At 35.6% G+C, this 20,880-nt stretch overlaps 3 protein-coding genes and 1 non-coding gene across 9 annotated transcripts; 3 read left to right on the plus strand and 1 right to left on the minus strand.

Annotated features, from left to right (window-relative positions):
* Positions 1-6,298: 6,298 nt before the first annotated feature.
* On the plus strand, positions 6,299-11,338 carry LOC111473996 (G-box-binding factor 3-like). 2 transcript variants are annotated; one of them, XM_023119271.1, is made up of 13 exons: positions 6,299-6,464; positions 7,984-8,135; positions 8,275-8,337; positions 8,460-8,555; positions 8,666-8,743; positions 8,853-8,894; positions 9,051-9,214; positions 9,346-9,394; positions 9,522-9,570; positions 9,988-10,226; positions 10,343-10,420; positions 10,521-10,646; positions 10,744-11,338. In XM_023119271.1, exons 2-13 carry the CDS (start codon positions 8,076-8,078, stop codon positions 10,954-10,956), a joined length of 1,257 nt encoding a protein of 418 aa, XP_022975039.1. In that variant the 5' UTR covers positions 6,299-6,464; positions 7,984-8,075; the 3' UTR covers positions 10,957-11,338. The 2 variants fall into 2 exon arrangements, with proteins under 2 accessions (XP_022975039.1, XP_022975038.1); XM_023119270.1 differs by having other exon boundaries at positions 6,300-6,464; positions 7,997-8,135.
* Positions 11,339-13,359: 2,021 nt separating this feature from the next.
* Positions 13,360-16,176, plus strand: LOC111473998 (putative glucose-6-phosphate 1-epimerase). 5 transcript variants are annotated; one of them, XM_023119276.1, is made up of 10 exons: positions 13,360-13,581; positions 13,959-14,049; positions 14,148-14,305; positions 14,581-14,655; positions 14,757-14,813; positions 14,897-15,060; positions 15,144-15,278; positions 15,362-15,464; positions 15,554-15,653; positions 15,747-16,176. In XM_023119276.1, the coding sequence occupies exons 3-10, from the start codon at positions 14,195-14,197 to the stop codon at positions 15,929-15,931; spliced, it is 930 nt and encodes a 309-aa protein (XP_022975044.1). In that variant the 5' UTR covers positions 13,360-13,581; positions 13,959-14,049; positions 14,148-14,194; the 3' UTR covers positions 15,932-16,176. The 5 variants fall into 5 exon arrangements, with proteins under 5 accessions (XP_022975044.1, XP_022975043.1, XP_022975042.1 ...); XM_023119275.1 differs by having other exon boundaries at positions 13,360-14,049; XM_023119274.1 differs by having other exon boundaries at positions 13,959-14,305.
* Positions 16,177-16,914: 738 nt separating this feature from the next.
* On the minus strand, positions 16,915-16,986 carry TRNAM-CAU. Its single transcript has one exon. It is a non-coding gene; the product is annotated as a tRNA-Met (tRNA).
* A 294-nt stretch (positions 16,987-17,280) lies between these two features.
* Positions 17,281-20,007, plus strand: LOC111473995 (pentatricopeptide repeat-containing protein At2g37230-like). The gene has a single exon (XM_023119269.1). The coding sequence runs from the start codon at positions 17,372-17,374 to the stop codon at positions 19,643-19,645; it is 2,274 nt and encodes a 757-aa protein (XP_022975037.1). The 5' UTR covers positions 17,281-17,371; the 3' UTR covers positions 19,646-20,007.
* The last annotated feature ends 873 nt before the right edge of the window (positions 20,008-20,880 follow it).

The raw sequence follows: 20,880 nt of genomic DNA on the forward strand, positions 1-20,880 counted from the left end.
GATTCGCCATTTTCTATGTTCAGAAATGGCTTGTTTATCCGCGATCACAGTTTGGGAAGATGGCCTCTGGTACCGACACGTGGACAGACCCTTCGTTGTGATTGGTTAGTTCCCTATCTAAAATCTGGTTTGAGGACTCAAAATTTTCTCGTCTTTATGCACAAAAAAATAATTGAAGTGAACTTTCCCTCTTTACTTTGTAATCACTGGACCAAACATAAAATGCCTCAAAATTTAATTCAAGTCAACTAATGCATTGTCACTGTAAAAATTTGGAAAGTAAATTTAAAGGTATCTCATACGGATCGACCCCCATCGAATCGTCGACCAAGGGATAGACAACAAGTGGTCAACTATTCTCGTCGTACATGTTTCCAAAGGTCATCCATATTAATCAATGCACTCACCTGACTATTTCATGAATTAAGGTCAAAGTTATGGGTCAACCCAAAATAGACAAAACATGTTGAGTTCATCAAATACATTGGCTCTATAAATTTGATCATATTTAAATTAGTGAGACACCTTGGTTTTCAACTAGCTAAACTAGGATCGATGATCGAACAAATGAAACACAAAGTGGGTGTTTGTTCTATCATACAGAACTTTATGTCCTATTACAAAAATATAAATACGAGTGTGGGACTCACCACCACGTGGTGCCCAAATTTTGCTACGGTTGGTCCACAAGTGACTTCGACACTGCCTAAGATCAACCAAGCTTACATACTATAATTTTACACCATAATATTAGCAATAATATTAAGCCCTAAATTTAGACTTTTATTTCTTTTTTTATTCTATCTAACATGGTTGTGTGGAGTGAAATCCCCTATTTATATATTTGTCTTTTGATACACTTTATGTCTCTTTGTGATGAGCTAATAGTCGTATACAAAGTAAGTTTCAAGACTCGAAAGCATGATGAACAATCGAGACATCGAAATGTGATATTGCTCATTCTTTTCAAGATTTAACTTCATTTTGCAATTTTCCTTCACAACGAGATAGAGAATTGTGACATTCTTCATTTTTCCGAGTACTTACCTTATATCATTCTTTGTAGTCGGTCATGGATCAACCAACCGACAATCCGAGTACTTACCTTATATCATTCTTTGTAGTCGGTCATGGATCAACCAACCGACAATCAAGGTGTCTCACTCAATTAAATGGGCTTGGATTGATCTGAGTCCATATGTTTGATGAGGTTAAGTATGTTAGGTTATCAGGTTGAATGAAGCTGTGACCTATATGGGTCACAAACTCATGTATATATAAATGTACAATGAACAATACATGGTGTGTCTTGATCCATGATAACAAACTAGTAAATTAGGAGATTCTCTTACTATGTATAGATATGTTTAGCAGGTAGACTCAAGTTTGTTGGTCGGTTAACCCATAACAAATATTATTATTATATTTTTTTAAAAACATAGAAATCGAGGTGGGGATGAAGAACGTGACAAGTAGAGATGTCCATGAGGTAAAGTGGGGAGGAGGAAACCTTCTTTGTCCTCGTCCTTGTCTCTTATTTCAATCTCATTCCTGCCAAATTTCTCATTTATTTTTGCGCGTAGATAATTGGCGGGTCGAATTTTCATGAAAAATCTTTTCCATCTTTTTATATATATATTTTAAAAATATTCATTTAAAAAAATCAATCTTAATAAATCCAAAAATATATAATAGATTATTCAATGTTAACTTTTAAAAACTTCCATTGTAGTATTACAACAATATCTTTCTCACATACTTTTTATTTTATATATATATATATATATATATTAAGCCCATTCAAAACTAAATCGGTCCGAAATTACCCAATGGGCCGGCCCATTGATATATATATTAAGCCCATTCAAAACTAAATCGGTCCGAAATTACCCAATGGGCCGGCCCATTGATTTCTAGCCTGTTAATATAATGACTACCCCGATTTCCTCCAAGAAGCCCACAAATTAAAAAACACATTTTCTTTATCCTTTGTATGAATAATAATTAAAATAATGTTTTAACACTTTTTTTAGGTCGATTATGCCAGATCGAAATGACCATTATATCCCTAGCTATTAAAAGCTCGAGAGTGCTTTGTTTAAGACAAAATAACACTATTAATTGTCGTAACGAAATAAAATTGAATCCATACGCTCGACCCATTTGCTTCTACCCTTCCCCAATTCCAAACATTTTATTTTTGTTGACTTTAATAACTGGACATATTTTATGATTTGACATGCAATTTATAATTAAAAAAACAGGTTTATGGGCGTGAATAAAGGTGATGCTGACGTGTACAATGTACACTAGTTCTACTTGTAATATTACACGTGGAGGCAGACAAAGAAGGTTAATAATAGCTGCCACTTCACAATATGAACTGGAACAACCGGTCAATTGTCCCGATTCAATCAAATGCGGCAGGTGGGGGTTATATTCGTCATTTTCTTCCTAATATCAGGGGTATTATCGGGAATTTTGTCCCGGAAACGCAAAATAATAATTTAAAATAAAAAAATTAATGCGAATGAAAAGTGTAAATAAATCCGATCTCAAGCATTTTTTCTTCGAGTCCACGTCAACTTGGGCCCCACATGAGGTGACCCGAACGCCTGTGAGACACGTCACACTGTCGCTAAGATGCTTCGTCTCATTCGCCTCACCGTTTAAATTATTTTAAAAGGGAAAAGGTTATAAATAAATATATTCAGAATAAAGAGGTTGCTGCCACGTAAGATCCACTCCCTCTTTCACATGTCATTTTCTATGACCACCGTGAAGCACGATCAGCCGTCGATCTTATCTCATCCAATCAACGGTCTTTGATTTTTTGGTTTCTTTCCTAATTTTTCTTTTTCCACGCCTTCACAAGCCGACAATGCCACGTAAGTCCAGACAATGATATAACCGATAAGTGACAACTAATCCTATTAAATACATATTTTATGTTCATTTATTGTAATTTCTCCGATATACACGATGTTCATTGCACTCAAAATAGAATTTATAATTTATAATTTAAATTCTTATTTTTTATAAAATTATTTTAAAAAAATTATACTTATACCTACGCCCCAATACTTTTAGTTTAACAACAAACTTAAAATTAGGGTAAATAATTTTATTTTTATAAAATGTCTAACTTACCAACCGAGTTTTTTTATTTATTAAAATTTTAATTAAATTCCACCTTTATTATTTTAATTAGATAGTTTAGATTGATTCAGAGAATAAAATATTTTTTGTTTTTAATATCTATGCTAATAATATATATATATATATATTTAAACATACAACTTTTAAATAATGGTTCAGCTACTTTATATCGGGTATTCTTACTTTATTGTAAAATGTACACTTATAAATTTATCAATACAATCATTCCAATTCTTTTTAACACATACTCTTAACTAATTAAATTATTTAAATTATGTTTGATGTTATACATAATTACTATTTATACAATAATACCAAAATTACAATAAACAAAAAAAAAAATTAGAATGGATTAGAGATAAAAAAAAAATATATATATATATTGTTAATTTCTACCACGCCCCATCAAAACTTTGGGTAGATTTAAGGTATGTCCCTAGACTTCAAAATTTTATTATTTTCACCCCTCAACTTTGAAATTATTCCAAAAAAAATTATTTAGATAATTAAAATTGGTGTTGAGACGAGACAATAAATGTTGGCCCACCCTATGAAATCCCATGAAGACTTTGCATTTTAGTGCCGAAGTTTAGATAAAATTGCAAATTGAAAACAAAAAAAATTGCCACTTTGGGGCACGATATTTTCCATTATTACGGCATGCGAACAATTGACGCAACTGTTCACTATAGTCATCACCCTAATTCAAAAAAGCCTACGACTATAGGTCATTCCTACCTAAGAACTCTTTTAGGGAATTTGAAAACAACATTTTGATATTAATTTATAATAATAATAATTTAATGACTCATTTTGACAATTATAGGTTAAAACCCCGGAATTAAATTTATTTATTATAATTAATAATTTTTTAAAATTACTGTTGGATTCTGGAGTTTTCTATCTTGAGGTTGGGAGCCGGGGGGAGGAATCCGGAACACAAATTAAACAGGAGGACCAAAGCGCAATAATGGGCAATGGGTAATGTATACACGTGGCAGTCGGAGGGGCTGTAGGTGGGATTTTTTTTATTTTTTCTTTTTTTAAAGAAAAGTTTGAGAAGCGTGACGGTGAGCTGGCTACCCAAACTGTAGGCCCCATGTGGTTGTGCTGTGGACACGTCATTCTTAGGACCACGTACAGCACCCGTGGGGACCACACCCCCACGTACGTGTTCAGTTCCATTTTCCTGACACTGCTTCGGTGGCGGTGATCCTCTCCTCCGCATCATATTTCTCGTGGCACTCTCCTCACCCTCCGATCCTCTTCATCTTCTCTATCCAATTATTTTCACGCAAATGGCCCTGGCCCCCTTTTTAATTTAATTTTTTTTTTTCACTATAAATCTCTCTAGTTGAATTTAATTTAATATTTCGTTATTATAAAATTCAATTTTATTTATTTAAAAAGCATTAAATACGTCAGAAAATAGAAATTAAAATTTCAAAACCTTATTTAATGTTTTTAAATTTAAAATTTATTACTCCAAGATTAAAAATTAAAACAAAATTAATCTTTAATTTAATAATGGTACATGTGTGGGACCGGTGGTATACGTGGGGTGACTTGGAAAGCGTATAGAAACAGAGATGGTGAGTGGACGGTCAGGATTTTGAGATTTTCCAAATAGTCGACAGAGTGCGCCAGACAGGGAGTGCTGCTATCCGCGTCGGATTGAGAGGTCCTCACCCTATTCCTCTCGAACCATAATTACTTTTATACCCTTGTTATTTTGTTTAAATATCTCTTCTACCCCTTCCTTCAATTTTCTTCCACATTTGCCCCCATAACTTTTCGTTTATTACAATGATTCCCTACTAATTTTATTTCAAAAACAAATTGTTTATTATTATGGCTAAAATTCATGACAAGACGTTTACCCGATATTAATTAATTCTATTGTCTGCCAATTATTTATTTTATTTTTCCATTATAATTAAAAATATTGTTTTTTTGGATAAATATAAATATGCCTTTTAAAGATGTCGACTAAATGTGAATTGACCAGGTATTGGAAGTTTCCTTTTGTAAGCCTTTAAAAGTAGGTTACCCAAATATATAAATTATTAGCATATAAGTTTTTTTTTTAATTTAAATTAAAAAAAATTACTGAATATTATTCAAAACTAAAGTGCACCAAATATACTCTTTTACCCTCCAATATTATCTATTTTAATATATTTCAATTTATATATATTAGTAAATGTCAACCAAAAATAATTACTTAAAATTAATTAAAAAAATTGAAAGATAAAATGACTAAAATGTCAGTACATGCAATCGAAATTCGCTACGCTCACTATTTCCACTCCAACAATCATCACCGACAATTAATGAGGCAGGTAACTTTGGTAGCTCGTCTAAGAACCACTATCGACGACTTCATCTCATGTTAGTCTAGAGTAGTTAATTATAATAAAACATTTTAAGTATAGAATAACTTATAAAAACATTTTTTTTTTTAAATAATCAAACTAAAATATTTTAAAAAAAACATTTAAATTAGAAGTAAATCTAAACCGATCTTACTATCCCACGAGTCTACTTAGTGGAACCTTTTAAAATACTTTTCAGCCAAAAAAGGGAGGGATTTTCCAGGTGTGCGCATTGCTGTACATTGCCAATAAAATCAAACCACGTGTTCAATGCTATAATAATTAAATAATGAAAATTTAAGTCACGACAAAATATCTCCTTTACTCCAGAGAAACACCCGATTTAGACCGTCGGATTAGTGGCCGATGGCCAACTCCAAGGGTCTTTGCTGGCATACAAACGTGGATTAGTTATTTTAATCGTAATTAATTAAACTATCTTTAGCGACCACGTCAGCGGAATTGGGCCGGGCTGGGCCCATGACCCAATTAGAGGAATAGATCGAATCTTATGTGGACACGTTTACGGAGGAGGTGATGTCAGAATAAAAAAATAAAAAAGAAATGGGGTGCACGAATCTCGAGGGGCCAGCTCAACAACCACCATAGCCCACCACCCCCGTATTTACGGTATACGTATACATTTTCCAATTATCGGACACGTGTTTGATGACGTGGATGGTGCCTTGGCGCTCCCTTTCTCATTCTCATTTCCCCGCCTCCCCTCTCCTCCTCTTTCTTCACCACTTTCATTCTCTCTTTATCTCTCTCTCTCTCTCTCTCTCTCTCTCTCTCTCTCCCTCTCCCTCTCCCTCTCCCTCTCCGCGAAGAAACGTCCTTCCCGTTGCGAATGACTTTTTGTCCAAAAGTTAATGCAGAGGATTGAAGCTGCGGTTTTCGCCATCGAAGTTAGTTGAAGAAGCTCAAGCTGTATGGAATATTCTCTTTCGCCTTTTTTTTTTTCTCTTCTTCCTGTTTATGATTTTCTTTTTGTTTCTTGTTTAATGTTTCATAGAACTGAAGCTTTGTGAAATCTGCCTTTTCTTTGAAGAAATTTGAGGAGGAGAATTGAATTCTTGTGCATTTACTGCACTTTTTTTGAAGTATTTGCTCTGTTTGTTCGTCTAGGGAAGGGAGAACCGTGAGGTTTAATTATGGATTTTTGAAGTCTGAATTTGATTGTTGAAGTATTCTAGTTTGTTGCTGACAGGAAATTACGGGAAACGAACTTTAAGGATACAAGTGCTACAACTTTTTTATTTTCTGTAAGTAGGCGTTGGGAATTTAAACTACTTTTTCCTTCCATCTCTAAACGAAATCCCGAGGATAGAAGCTTGTTTCAGCTGGATCTTTGTTCGTACTCTTCGTCAGGACCTCCATTGCTTGATCCCTCAGTATTTTCTTGGTCATTTGGTTCAGTTCGGATTATGTTCTCGGTCTTTCCTGATCTTTTCATTCGTTTCTGGATTTTTTTGATGATGGATGAACCAAAATTAGATGCCAGAAGAGAATTCGAAAACGTAAATTCATTTGAGAAGAACTGCAAAAGTTTCAGGCAATTTACATGGAGAATTGAGCTTCTAGCCCCCTTCTCTCTCATCTCTGTCTCGTTGTATTAATTTTCTGGGGTAATTTCGTCATTTTTCATCCCAGAATTTACCTTTCAGCCCGAATTGGTGATAATCAGCTAGCCCTTCTTTGTACGAAATCCCATATATGCCCCCTTATGAATTGGTTTTTCCTAAGAGGCCCTTTACCCTTCTCTGTATGCGCACTTTTGTGTTTACAGACTTGGGTTTTTTCCCCTTTACTGCTGATGTGTATTTTTGCAACTTTATTGTTGTTTTCCTTTTTAAATATTTTAGTTTTTTGTTATTTGTTGAAAAACTTTTCGGCAATGAGCACTAACAATTAATTTTGACCATATAGGCATATTATTTTGCAACACAAGCTATAAATGGTTTAAATGAAAAGTACTTTATCTGGTCTGTGGCTGCTGATGAAATGATAAAATTGACTGCAATAGTAATGATAATGAGAAATAATTGGAATCAAGTTTTCTTCTAAGGCCCCTTTACAGACTAAAGCATTTGTGGTTGCTTTGAAGGATAGCTAAGTCCTGTTCTATGGTATTAAAAATACAAGAAAAAAGTAGAAGTTTGGTACTGTCAGTTGTATTTTAATTAAATGACTTCAAGATGTAATTTGGATAATGTAAGGCATGTGACCCGTTTGTGATCCAGACACGAGCTTTTAGAAATAAAGAAAGCCCAGTTCAGTTAGAAATCTTTTAATGTCCGAAAACACTCCTACATGTTAAGTAGAAGATTAAATTAAAAATGATAACTGCACAGTATGTTTTTATTGATGTATGTCGTTGGGCTCAGTACTTTCTAAACTACATGCTTCATTTTTTATTTTCTCCCGTCCTGCTCTAATGCTTGCATAGCTAATCTATGCAGCCAAGTGGGTCATAATCGGTTCAAGGATCTGTCATATTAACCGTCAATCAAGATATCCAGTTTGAGCAGTATCTGTAACATGGGCACTAGTGAAGAGGCCAAGGCTGTGAAGTCTGAAAAACCATCTTCACCAACGCAGGTATGGTGATTAGTGATTATTTTCCTGAAAGAGTGTGAGGTTTACCTGTTCTGAGTTGTCTGTGAAAGCTACCAGATTTACTTTTTGGCAAATAATTTAATTATTTAAGCTGAACTAGTTCCTCTCTGTACATTGACAGGATCAGAACAATGGGTCAAATTCGGCCAGTATTCATGTTTTTCCTGATTGGGCAGCCATGCAGGTTCGCTTAGTCTGCTCCGATCCTGATATCAAATTGTTTCAAACAGTCATTAAACATGTTGTTTCGTAAGTTATGGTGACTAGATTGTTATGGCTAATTGAAGGGAGTTGCTACCTTTTCAGGCATATTATGGTCCTAGAGTTGCAGTTCCACCATACTACAACTCTGCTGTGGCTTCAGGTCATGCTCCTCACCCTTATATGTGGGGCCCACCACAGGTAGTTCTTGACTATTGAACAGTTTCAATGATGATGTGTTTTCCATCAAGTTATACCTCAGGGAAAGGACTGTGTTTGACTGAAAGTTTCTTGCTAATCCATTTTTCCAGATGATTCCTCCGTATGGCACTCCCTATGCAGCAATCTATTCTCATGGAGGTGTTTATGCACATCCTGCAGTTTCTATGGTAAGCTTGTAATTTTTTATTGTGAAGATGAAACACTTCTTTTTCCTTTTCTTTTTTCTAATTGTCAAGCATTTCCGGACTAATTATAAGATGATAATATTAAATGTAGGGACCACATTCACATGGCCCTGGTGTTCCCTCATCACCTGCTGTAAGTGAAATCTTCATTCTGGAATTTAATTCAGTTGTACGAATCGTATAATTTAAATTTGTTAATATTATGAAAAAAGTTTTAAATGGAGGTGATAGAATGTACTAGCTCTCTGAGAAAAAATATTAATAAAAAGTAAATTGGTGTTTATTGCAGCCTGCTGCAAATCCTTTGAGCATTGAAGCACCTTCAAAGGTTTCTGGAAACAGTAGTCAAGGTTTAATGAAGAAACTGAAAGGTTTCGACGGCCTGGCAATGTCTATCGGCAATGTTAATACTGAGAGTGCTGATGGGCCCAGTGAGCACGGACAATCAGAGAGGTTAACCAAATTTATCTAATTATCATCTTCTATAAATATTTTTTTTAAAAAAATATGTCCCCATTTTTTCTGACTGTCATGTTTATCTCATGGCTCACCTAACTTGTAAATTCTTTCTGTCATGTTAACAGTATGGAAACTGAAGGTTCCAGTGATGGAAGTGATGGAACTACTGCTGGGGTAAGGTTCCGTAGCTCGAGAATATTTATTGGTTCATCTAACATCTTTTAAGCTTTATCATTAATTGCTTGATCGTTAAGAATTGCAATTCAAAATCTTGATTTCTTTTATATCCTAATATGTTCAGGCAAATCAAACCAAAAGGAAAAGAAGCCGTGAGGGCACACCTACCACTGGTATTACTCCACTACCTAATATTTTCCTTTCATAACATATGGTGTTGCACCAATGATCTATACCTCACTTCTTGATTAAACCCCTTTTTTTGGTGTATGGAGTTAACCATTTACATCAACGTTAATGTTATGTCCATCTTAGAGATGTTACAGTAATAGGTATTATGAATTCCATGAACAGCCAACCTCTTCTGAATTATAGACTTGAAGTTAAATAAATCCTCGTAGTTGATCAAAAAAATAAAGTTAGTATGATGTTACGCTAACCTTTGAATTAATCACTTGCAGATTCATAATTTCTTAAGAGTCTGATAATTTTCATGATTATGCTGACTATGCATCATTCAATTATAAGCTTCGGATGCTTTATATATTTTATGTATAAGATCTTGATTTCCTCAGCCTTTCATATCGCAGGTAAAGATGCAAAAATTGAGACACAAGGAAGTCCAGTTACTCCTGCTGAAATGAACGAAAGCTCTAGCAAGTTATTGGGTATAATCAAAGCAGCTGATGCAACTGGAAAGCTTGGATCTGTGATTTCTCCTGGAATGTCTACAGCTCTGGAACTTAGGAATCCTTCTAGTATGAACACCATTTCAGGTCCAACGAGCTTCCCACCTTGTTCGGTATTGCCTTCTGAAGTCTGGCTTCAGGTATACAATTGGAAACGACTCTCTTCCTAATAAATCTTGGGTTATTTGACTTTAATTATGCATGATCTTATTTGTACATTGCTTAATTAATGCCTCTTCATATTCTGCCTGCCCAGAATGAAAAAGAACTAAAACGGGAAAGGAGAAAACAGTCGAATAGAGAATCCGCTAGGAGGTCGAGGTTAAGGAAGCAGGTAGAAGAGTGAAACTGAGAGAAACGTTTCATTTTCTAATATTGAATTAGAAAGTCGTCAGCCTCATAGCTAATGTACTTTCTTGGTGTTAAATCTTCAGGCTGAGACTGAAGAACTAGCTCATAAAGTCGATTCACTGACTGCGGAGAACGTCGCTATTAGATCTGAAATAAGTAGATTGTCGGAGAATTCCGAGAAACTTAAGCAAGAAAACGCTACATTGATGGTGCGCTGCTGCCCTCTTCGATGTACTCTTTTAGTTTTTCCCCACAAGAATCAATCTATAAATTTCTAACAACATAAAATGCCTTCAAACTTGACAGGAGAAGCTTAAAAGCGCTCAATCAGGTCGAACAGAAGCATTAGACATGAACGAAAAAAGGACAAAACATCTTGTAAGCACAGACATCAAAGGACCTGTGAACAAAAGCATCAACGAAGAGAGTAACATCTGCAAGAAGAAATCGAGTTCGGGAGCAAAGTTGCGTCAACTCTTGGACACGAATCCAAGGGCCGACTGCGTTGCCGCCAGCTAAAAGAACAAGTTTAGGTGCAGTTTCTTTTTCATGTGGTTTTGGCATATTACAAGCCCAAAATTACTGCTAACAAAAATTACTAAGAATGAAAACAGCTGAATAGGATGTGTCTGTGAGAAAGGGCAGACTCTAATTTTAATGGTTAGTTTGTTGAATAGTTGTATGATTATGTGTAACTATAATGAGTATTGGGGTTGGCAACTGTTGGAGATTTTTTAGAATTTTAGCTTTAGATCTCTATGCGCACCTCGTACCAGATGATATCTCATCATTTGGTGGGTAGAGGTTGAGCCCTTTTATGAATTGTCAATGAAAAATTGCATCTATTTTTGGTTGCTGCTTTGTATGAATGAATTTAGGCTGCTCGGACTTTGCGTTTCAAGTTCGTTATCCTAATCGTTTCCTCCGTTCTACGGGGAGTCTGATCCCTTTCATGTTATCTACAGTTTTTTTTTTCTTGGCCATTTACAGATCTAGCCACCCATGCAAGTTTCTCATATGGGTTGATTCAGCTACCCATGCAAGTTTCTCAATCGATTTTCTATCGATTTTCTTTTTCATAAATATGAATATATATATATAAACTGAGAATCTTGTGAATTGTGAATTTGAAACACTTGTCAGAATCAATCACCACTCGTGAGAAGGATCCCAAATATCTCACTAGTCCTAAAAAAAAAAAGAGTGCCACACTCGGGAGGGATTGCTGGTAATATACTTAGGAAGGTAGAGATGACATCAAATCTACATTGCCCTTATGGGTTGGCCACACATGTGCTACAATGACAATTAGAATGGGAAGCAAGGTTGTTAGGCGGAGCGAATAGAATACACAAAGATTACCTTAGTTTGGATGGTTCTTTGCAACTCGAGAACATGAAGTTGGAATTGTTAGTAATGTGGATCAGCATGCCACAATGAATATGTACCAAGCCCTGTACACATTGCCCCTCACACTTTGGAAATGAGTTTTGCCTGAAGCATCAGACCAATCATCACCCATGACTTCCATGTAACACTAGTGTCACAAACGCTTTTGATGATCTATTTGTCGCATACGATGGTGGTGGGTCTTTAATTGGGTGAAGCCGTAGCTTTTTTGTTTTTTAACAGGACCCATGGAATGAATTTCGTTCATCAACTCCAGCTGTCCTAAAATAAATAAATAAAAAAAATACGTTATCAAATTACCCATAATCAACTTTTTGAGAAACCCTAAATTTATGCTTCTTTTGATATTTTCTCAAGCTTTTAACATAATTAGTGATGATACCTTCTTCTAGAAAAAAAAAAATTAGTATTCAATAAATTTTATTTTTAAATATTAAAAAATTAGTCATTTGGTAATTTCAATCAAAATTATTGTTAAAGACGTGCAAAAATTGAGTTGATATAATCTTTTAGACTAATTCAAAATTGTAGTTAAGCTTGGGATTAAAAGGCAACTTGAACTGACCCTATTTTTTTTTTTTTTGTGGGTTTATATATTTTAATTATTAAGTATGGTTGGAAGAGACTTCACACAATGATCATGAGTTTATAAGTAAAGAATACTTCTCCATAGCTAAGAGACCTTTTGGGAATCCCAGAGCAAAGCGATAAACTTATGCTTGAAGTGAACAATATTATACCATTGTAGAGATTTGTGATTTCTAACAAAATATTAGTCAGATGCATAATGCATCACTAAATTTGGTTACAAATACCAAATATTTTTAATTTTGACAATAATATTAAAAGTATGGCGGGATTTGATTGATTTATAACTTATTTTCTAGTTGACTCAACAAAAAAATGTCAACCGGCTGAAGTGATAATAATTGTAAAAATTAAAGAGTATTAATGCTTACATTTGTTTTTATCGTGATATTAATGATTTTATCTATATTATTAAGATTAAAATATTTAAAAAGAAAATTATTTTAAAAATATTTTTTATACAAAATATAAAAAGTTTAAAGATATTTAAATAATTTAGTTTCACAAAAAACACTCTTATTATTTAAAAATAATAATTAAAAAAAAAAAACAATATTACTCTCAACCTTTATTTAACATTTTAGCAGCCGGATTGGAACAGGAAATCGGTGCATTACCATGATAACACCGAACTGATTGAACATTTCAGATGCCAGGATTCAACAAGAAAAACCCTACAAAAATCTACCTCAGTTAGTTCATCAGGTGGGTCATTACAATTTTTTTGAACAGCTGATTTTGATCATTCAAATCACTACCTTAAATGTTCTAAGAATTTCCTCTCAAAATCTTTAAACAAGAACAGAAAAAGCAAACCCTGTTTGGAATCCGAGAAAATTTTTCTGGAAATTTCAAGTAATGTAATAAATTTTGAAGAAAACAATAAGCATACATGTTGTGTTAGTTCTGTGGATTATAGCTTAGAGTGGAGGGAATCTTAAGATTTGCTTTATTCTTTTTTATTTGATTTTTGTAAGAAAGAAAAGGAAACATGTTATGGTGTCTTATCCGCTACTTTCTTCGAGACCTCGCGGTCATTATAATCTCCATTTTTGTATGCCTCTCTTTAAAAGTAATGCAGAAGAACAAAACCCGCAAAAAAATTGATTTAAATTTCAGAGAGCCTGGAAAAGAGTACACAAAAAGGTATGTATGTTCTAGATCTATGCAAGTTTTTTAAAAAATTGCTGTTCTTATCCGCCATTTCATCCACATTTTACTTTTGACGAAATCCCATGGACTCTGTTCTTGATGGGTCGTATTGATTTCTGGGTTTTTGAGATGAAATTCACTTGGATTCACTGGGTTCGCCTGAAATTTCTGTTGTTCGAAGGATTTCTTGCTGGAATTTGATTAGAAGGCTTTTCAATGTTATGATTTTGAATTCATTTTATGAGGGCTTTGGCGAACATTCAAAGAATGTTTTTCATTGGCCACAAAAAATGGAAATACAATGGACCATTTTGTTTATATCTTCCCAGTTCGACAGTTTCTCTGATATATATATTTATATATATATACAGGATTTGAAACGGTCGAGATTATTCATTCATTCTGTATCGATTCGCATTGCGCCAAATTTCCGCCTCCTGGATTGGTTCATAATGCGAAACGGTTAGATTAAGCGATAATCTGGTTTTTCTTTTGCAGTTTTGTAGATCTTCGTTCTTCAGCTTCGCAAATCAATTAGGTTTTCGTAACCCTTCTCTTAGTTTTTGATTTCCGCGAGAACTTTTACGAAGGGATTTGAGAGAAAATCATGGGGCATTCGGCGCCGGTTTGGGATTGCAGAGCCGCGATTGAGATTACGAAGGATTGGAACGGCATTGATCAAGTTGTTCTTAGAAATCCCAAAGGAGCTTCCGCTAGGGTTAGTTTAAATCTTCCATTTTCATCGCGTTTGAACAAGAATTGACAATGCTGATTATATATAATCTTCTTTCAATCCACACTTTTCTATTTCGTTGTGTTCTTGGGGTTGGATGATCGATTGAAGAATCTCTTGTTCTTGATGGGTTTTCGTTTTGTTTCTGATTATAATCTTCTTTCGATCGACACTTGTCCATTTCATTGTGTTCTTGCGGTTGAATGATCGATTGAATCTCTTGTTCTGGATCGGTTTCTGTTTTGATTCTGATTATGTAGATTAGTTTACATGGAGGACAAGTTTGTTCATGGAGAAACGATCAAGGGGAAGAACTTCTCTTCACAAGTAGTAAGGTACTGATTTCATAGAACTGGCTGGAGTTTTTGAATTTGATTCAAAAAATGGAATGTTTATGCGAAGAAATTGAGTATCAGTTCATACATGAATGGTGTAGGCAATCTTTAAGCCAGCAAAAGCTATGAGGGGAGGAATTCCAATATGTTTCCCACAGGTTTATAGGATTATCTTGTTCATCTCCAAATCTCTACAACAATCTTCATTCATTCCTGATATTATTAACCAAAATTCTTGTAGTTTGGGAACTGTGGAACACCAGAGCAGCATGGGTTTGTCAAGAACAAGATCTGGACAATCGATGAAAATCCACCGTTATACATGGCTGACCTCGACGGGGCGTCCTCCTTCGTCGATTTACTATATAGATCTTCAGAAGAGGATTTGAAATGTTGGCCCTATAGGTAAACTAGATGATGTTCTTAGTTTGAACCTTTTAAGATCTTGAAGAATGTAAAAGTCTTTGACATTGGTAAATTCCTGTCAGTTTTGAGCTTCGGCTTCGGGTGTCTCTACGATACGACGGAGACCTGATTTTGAGGTCTAGAGTTAGGAATATCAATGGAAAACCATTTGCATTCTCATTTGCCTATCATACACACTTGGTGGTTTCGGACATAAGGTATTATCTTCTAGAGTCTCATCGTTCGTTTTGTTTGATCTGTATGTTCGTAAATTCAGATTCTTATACATGTTTAAATGAAGCGAGGTGCGAATCGAAGGCTTGGAAACGCTCGACTTCTTGGACAATCTATGTCACAAGGAGCGGTTTACAGAACAAGGAGATGCCATAACCTTTGAATCTGAGGTAACTTGTTCTTTATAGTTAGGTTCATTACATTTCTTGGGGTATCAAAGCTGTTAGTAACATAATACTCGAGGGTTGTCGATTGGTAGGTCGATCGAGTGTATTTGAATACTCCGAATGCAATTGCCATACTTGATCATGAAAGGAAGCGGACTTACGTGATCCGAAAGGAAGGATTACCGGATGTTGGTAAGATTTAGAACGTGTAGATGCAGGTATACATGTTCGAAAATATTGCATTAGGGGCTTGGCATTTAGTGTTTTCGTTTTTGTGTATGGTAGTTGTTTGGAATCCGTGGGAGAAGAAGTCGAAAGCAATGGTGGATTTCGGGGACGAGGAATATAAACAGATGGTGTGCGTTAACGGAGCGGCATTGGAGAGACCGATCATGTTGAAGCCTGGTGAGGAATGGAGAGGGAAGATGAAACTCACTGTTGTTCCCTCGAGTTTCTCTCTCGACTTGTAGAGGAGATGGAACCGAGACGGGGGACGAGACAGCACGGGCAGACTACTTTTTTAATGTGGGTGATGCTGTGCTGTGTTGAAAAATAAAGATCCTTGTAGTAGAAATTGATGAAATTAGGAAGGATGTTGGGCTATATCGTTGCAAGCCACTCGTGATGTTTTTTAAGGAGTGGCTTGGCTGCATTTCCCCCACTTAACGAACTATCTTCTTGTTTTTAGAGGAAGAAAGGGTGAATTCATTGTTTTGATGATTTCTTAATTTCTTTGTTGTTTGGAACCTACTTAAGAGTCGATTAATAAATTTTGAATTCAAACTCGAGGAGGGAGTGGTGCGTAATAATTTTATATTGAAACGGTTGAGACTCGAGGTCTCATCCACTTTCCTTTCCATTCCATATTCTAAAGTCAGGGAGGGCAGGGCCCTTCCCATAGTCGAGGTAGACGTTTCTGTGTCGGTGTGTAAGAGGAGCTTTGTGTCAAGGTCATGCTCGTCCAAGGTGTGTTGCTCATGGCCGCATGTCTATGACAAGCCAAACCCTTTATGCACTTTTGTATTTCTAGGAAGTATGATATTTCAGAAATATCATTATCATGTCTATGCCTGCCAAACATGAAATGCTTCTATACTGTGAGTCGTCGTTGTTACTCTCTTGCTTGCTTATATAACGCGGAGGCCAAAGGCTTGAGCATACGTCGCTTGGCCGTAGGCGACACAAGAACGAATTGGGTTAGCATTTGTTGTTGGAAAGTAAGTGCCGCACAATCGCAAGTCTGCTGCCATCAAGAGTGCGATTGTGACACTTTGATTGAAAATTTCTCATTATGTAAGAGGAGCTTTGATCGGAGATTTCTATAAAGGAATAGGGTGTGAGGATAGATTTTTTAGAGTCAGTTTTTGACATTTTAGATAATAGTCATTCAGAAACGTTAAAAAGAAAAAAGAGATGATAATGAAAAATTAAATAAGCAGAAGCTACTCTAATTTATCAGAGCCAGGTTTCGATCCTGGGACCTGTGGGTTATGGGCCCACCACGCTTCCGCTGCGCCACTCTGATTTGTTGATACACTAATTTCCATTTAATTTATTAATAATTACTTTAGATAACTTTGAGTTTTTTCTAAAACATACTATAAACTCTTAAAAGTTATCACAATTTAATCAAACAATTAAGCTTCAAATTAAAATTTAAAACCAATGAAAAAGAAAGTTATTGGGCCGTTTTTAGATGGGCCTCTTTAACTTTGTGAGCTCCAATATGGGCTTTACTCAGCAAATTTGGGCCCAAAATTTACTCTTTGAAATCCTCTTCTTCGTTTCCCTCGGGCGAATCATAAACCCTAAACTTCACTCGAACAGAATTCCGATGCATTGAGGTTTGACGTTGTAAGCGACTTATCTAGGAAGCACGCCATCGGCGTTTCGACGTAATCTTATAATCCATGGCTCACATTTCTTTATCTAAGCCTCACTACCGCCGCATCCGGGTTCTTTCCAGTTCTTCAATTTCGTGCCCAACCGCCCTCAATTCGCTTAATTTCTTCAGCTCTACTCAAGAACTGATCTCCACAGCTACTCAAATTCAAAGCCCCAATGATCAATCCCCCAGTTCCGATGCTGCAGTGGCTGTTGATGTCGACGTGCAAGTTAAACGAAGAACCCCTAGAGGTAAGCATCGAAACCCAGAAAAAATAGAGGATATTATTTGTAGAATGATGGCAAATCGTGAATGGACAACTCGTTTACAGAACTCCATTCGGTCGTTGGTTCCTCAATTTGATCACTCCCTTGTTTGGAATGTGTTGCATGCTACTAAGAACTCGGATCATGCGCTCAAGTTCTTCCGGTGGGTAGAGCGAGCCGGCTTATTCCGGCATGATCGCGATACCCATTTGAAAATAATTGAGATTCTTGGTCGAGCTTCGAAGCTTAACCATGCCCGTTGCATTCTTCTTGATATGCCCAATAAGGGTGTTGAATGGGATGAAGATTTATTTGTTGTATTGATTGATAGTTATGGTAAAGCTGAGATAGTTCAGGAAGCTGTGAAAATATTTCAAAAGATGAAGGAATTGGGCGTTGAGAGAAGTGTTAAATCTTATGATGCTTTGTTTAAGGTAATTTTGAGGAGAGGGAGGTATATGATGGCGAAGAGGTACTTCAATGCTATGTTGAATGAAGGAATTGAGCCGACTCGACATACCTATAATTTGATGCTTTGGGGTTTCTTTTTGTCGTCGAGGCTCGAGACAGCCAAGAGATTTTATGAAGACATGAAGAGTAGAGGTATATCGCCCGATGTCGTTACGTATAACACTATGATTAACGGGTATTATCGATTCAAGATGATGGAGGAGGCTGAGCAATTCTTTACTGAGATGAAGGGGAAGAATATCGTACCGACAGTGATAAGCTATACTACTATGATAAAAGGTTACGTTTCGGTTGGTCGAGTTGATGATGGATTGAGATTGTTTGAAGAGATGAAGGCTGTTGGTGTGCAGCCAAATGGTATTACTTATTCAACTCTGCTCCCTGGTCTGTGCGATGCAGAGAAAATGTCGGAAGCGCGACAAATTTTGACAGAAATGGCGAGCAAGTATATTTCTCCAAAGGATAGTTCCATTTTCATGAGATTGTTATCTTGCCAATGCAAACATGGTGATTTGGATGCTGCTATGCACGTTCTGAAAGTGATGATTCGATTAAGCATTCCAACAGAGGCTGGACATTATGGTATTTTGATCGAGAACTGTTGCAAAGCTGAAATGTACAATCGAGCTGTTAAATTACTCGACAATCTTGTAGAAAAGGAAATCATATTGAGGCCACAAAGTAGTCTTGAAATCGAGCCTAGTGCTTATAACCCTATTATTCAGTATCTGTGCAACAATGGACAGACTGGAAAGGCTGAAACCTTTTTCCGGCAGTTGTTGAAGAAGGGTATTCAAGATGAGGTTGCGTTTAATAATTTGATTCGTGGCCATTCCAAAGAAGGTAATCCTGAATTAGCATATGAAATGTTGAAAATCATGGGTAGGAGAGGCGTGTCGAGGGATGCCGAGTCTTTTAAGTTGCTTATCGAGAGCTACTTGAGTAAAGGCGAACCAGCTGATGCGAAAACAGCTTTGGATAGCATGATTGAATGTGGGCACTATCCCCATTCGGCATTGTTTAGATCAGTGATGGAAAGTCTATTTGCAGACGGGAGGGTGCAGACCGCGAGCCGAGTAATGAATAGTATGTTGGATAAACGAATAACCGAAAACTTAGACTTAGTTGCTAAAATCTTAGAAGCCCTTTTCATGAGAGGGCACGTCGAGGAAGCATTAGGACGAATCGATTTGCTAATGAGCTGCCACTGCCCGCCTGATTTCAATAGTCTTTTATCTGTTCTTTGTGAAAAGGGGAAAACCATTGCAGCTCTCAAGCTTTTAGATTTCGGGTTGGAAAGGGAATGTAAGATAGAGTTCTCGAGTTATGAGAAAGTACTTGACGCGCTTTTGGGGGCGGGGAAGACATTGAACGCATACTCGATTCTATGCAAGATCATGGAGAAGGGAGGAGGAGGAGGGGCCAAGGATTGGAGTAGCTGTGATGATCTGATCAAAAGGCTGAATCAGGAAGGGAACACAAAGCAAGCTGATATTCTCTCAAGAATGATCAATGGTGGAGGAGACAGAAAGGGAAGTAAGATATCTTGTGTTGCTGTTTGATGCAATATAACTCAAATTTTGGAGGGTAACCCAAGTGAGGGCAGCGGGCGGGTGGGCGGCGCAGCGGTCGCTGGTGCAATGCGTGGATCGCTCCGTTCAGGTCATGTAAGCCTTGACCTCTGCTTTCACCATTGCTTTATTTCAATGAATCTCAAGCTATTACCCATCTCTTGCTATGAAATTTGGCTGGACCTATGTTTTGTTCTAAGCTTTGGTATCTCTAGCCATTGGTGTTCATAATTGTTTGAATAATATGATTCTGTTGCCAGAAATGCTCACCAGTTCCCACTAAAATGGGTTCAAGTGATTCTTAGTACAATATATTATGTTGAGCATTATTTAACACTATTTTATTCATAAAATTGTTGTGTATTATTGTAATTTTAGTCTAAATTAATAAAAATACCGTTAAATTTGTACTTTGTCGTATAAATATTTATAAACTTTCAAATTTTTTTAATAATACTTTTAAATTTTGAAAAGTTTCGAAAAGTTCGAAATTACCAATTACCTCGAAGTTTTATTAAGGTCTTTAAACTTTTAAAAAAATATATTTCATTAATTTCCATTATTTTTTAAAAATGTTAAAAAAATCATATTAATAGAGAATTCAAAAATATTTTGATAATTCAATCTACGGACTTCATATTTTTGTTAATCAAATAATTTTTAATTTAAAATGTGGAGTATTTATAATTATTTTTCTAAAATTTAGAGATTAAAATATTCTTTTTGAAACTTCTAAATTAATAAAATCTTTAAATTAATAAAATCTTTAAATTTTAGAAAAAAAATAAAAAATACATTTACCATTTTGTTTTGTTTGAAACATTTTTTAAAGAATTTAAAAATAGTACTAAATTGAATGAAAATTTGAAGTGAGGATTTTATTTAGGGTTGTGAAGCTGTCAGCTATGAAAAAGTTGTACAGGCTAGGTCCTACGAAACTTGCCAGTAAGGCATTCAAATTTCACATCTCCCAATTAATAACACACGTCTTCATTTATATTTTTTAACATGCTCACAAACTTTTTTAAAACAATTTTCAAAAACACTCTTAAAAAATATATATATCAATCCCTTCAACTTTTAAATTAGCCGACCTGAGACTCACTCTCAACAATCCTCAACACCTGTATATAGCATTATTTAGTTTACTTTAAAAATGATATTTTGTAAAATACCAAACAAATAACAACATACATAAATATGTCAAAAAAAAAAAAAAAAAAAAA

This window comes from Cucurbita maxima, unplaced genomic scaffold (genome assembly GCF_002738345.1).
Source record: "Cucurbita maxima cultivar Rimu unplaced genomic scaffold, Cmax_1.0 Cma_Scf00211, whole genome shotgun sequence".
In the NCBI taxonomy this organism is placed as follows: Eukaryota; Viridiplantae; Streptophyta; class Magnoliopsida; order Cucurbitales; family Cucurbitaceae; genus Cucurbita; species Cucurbita maxima.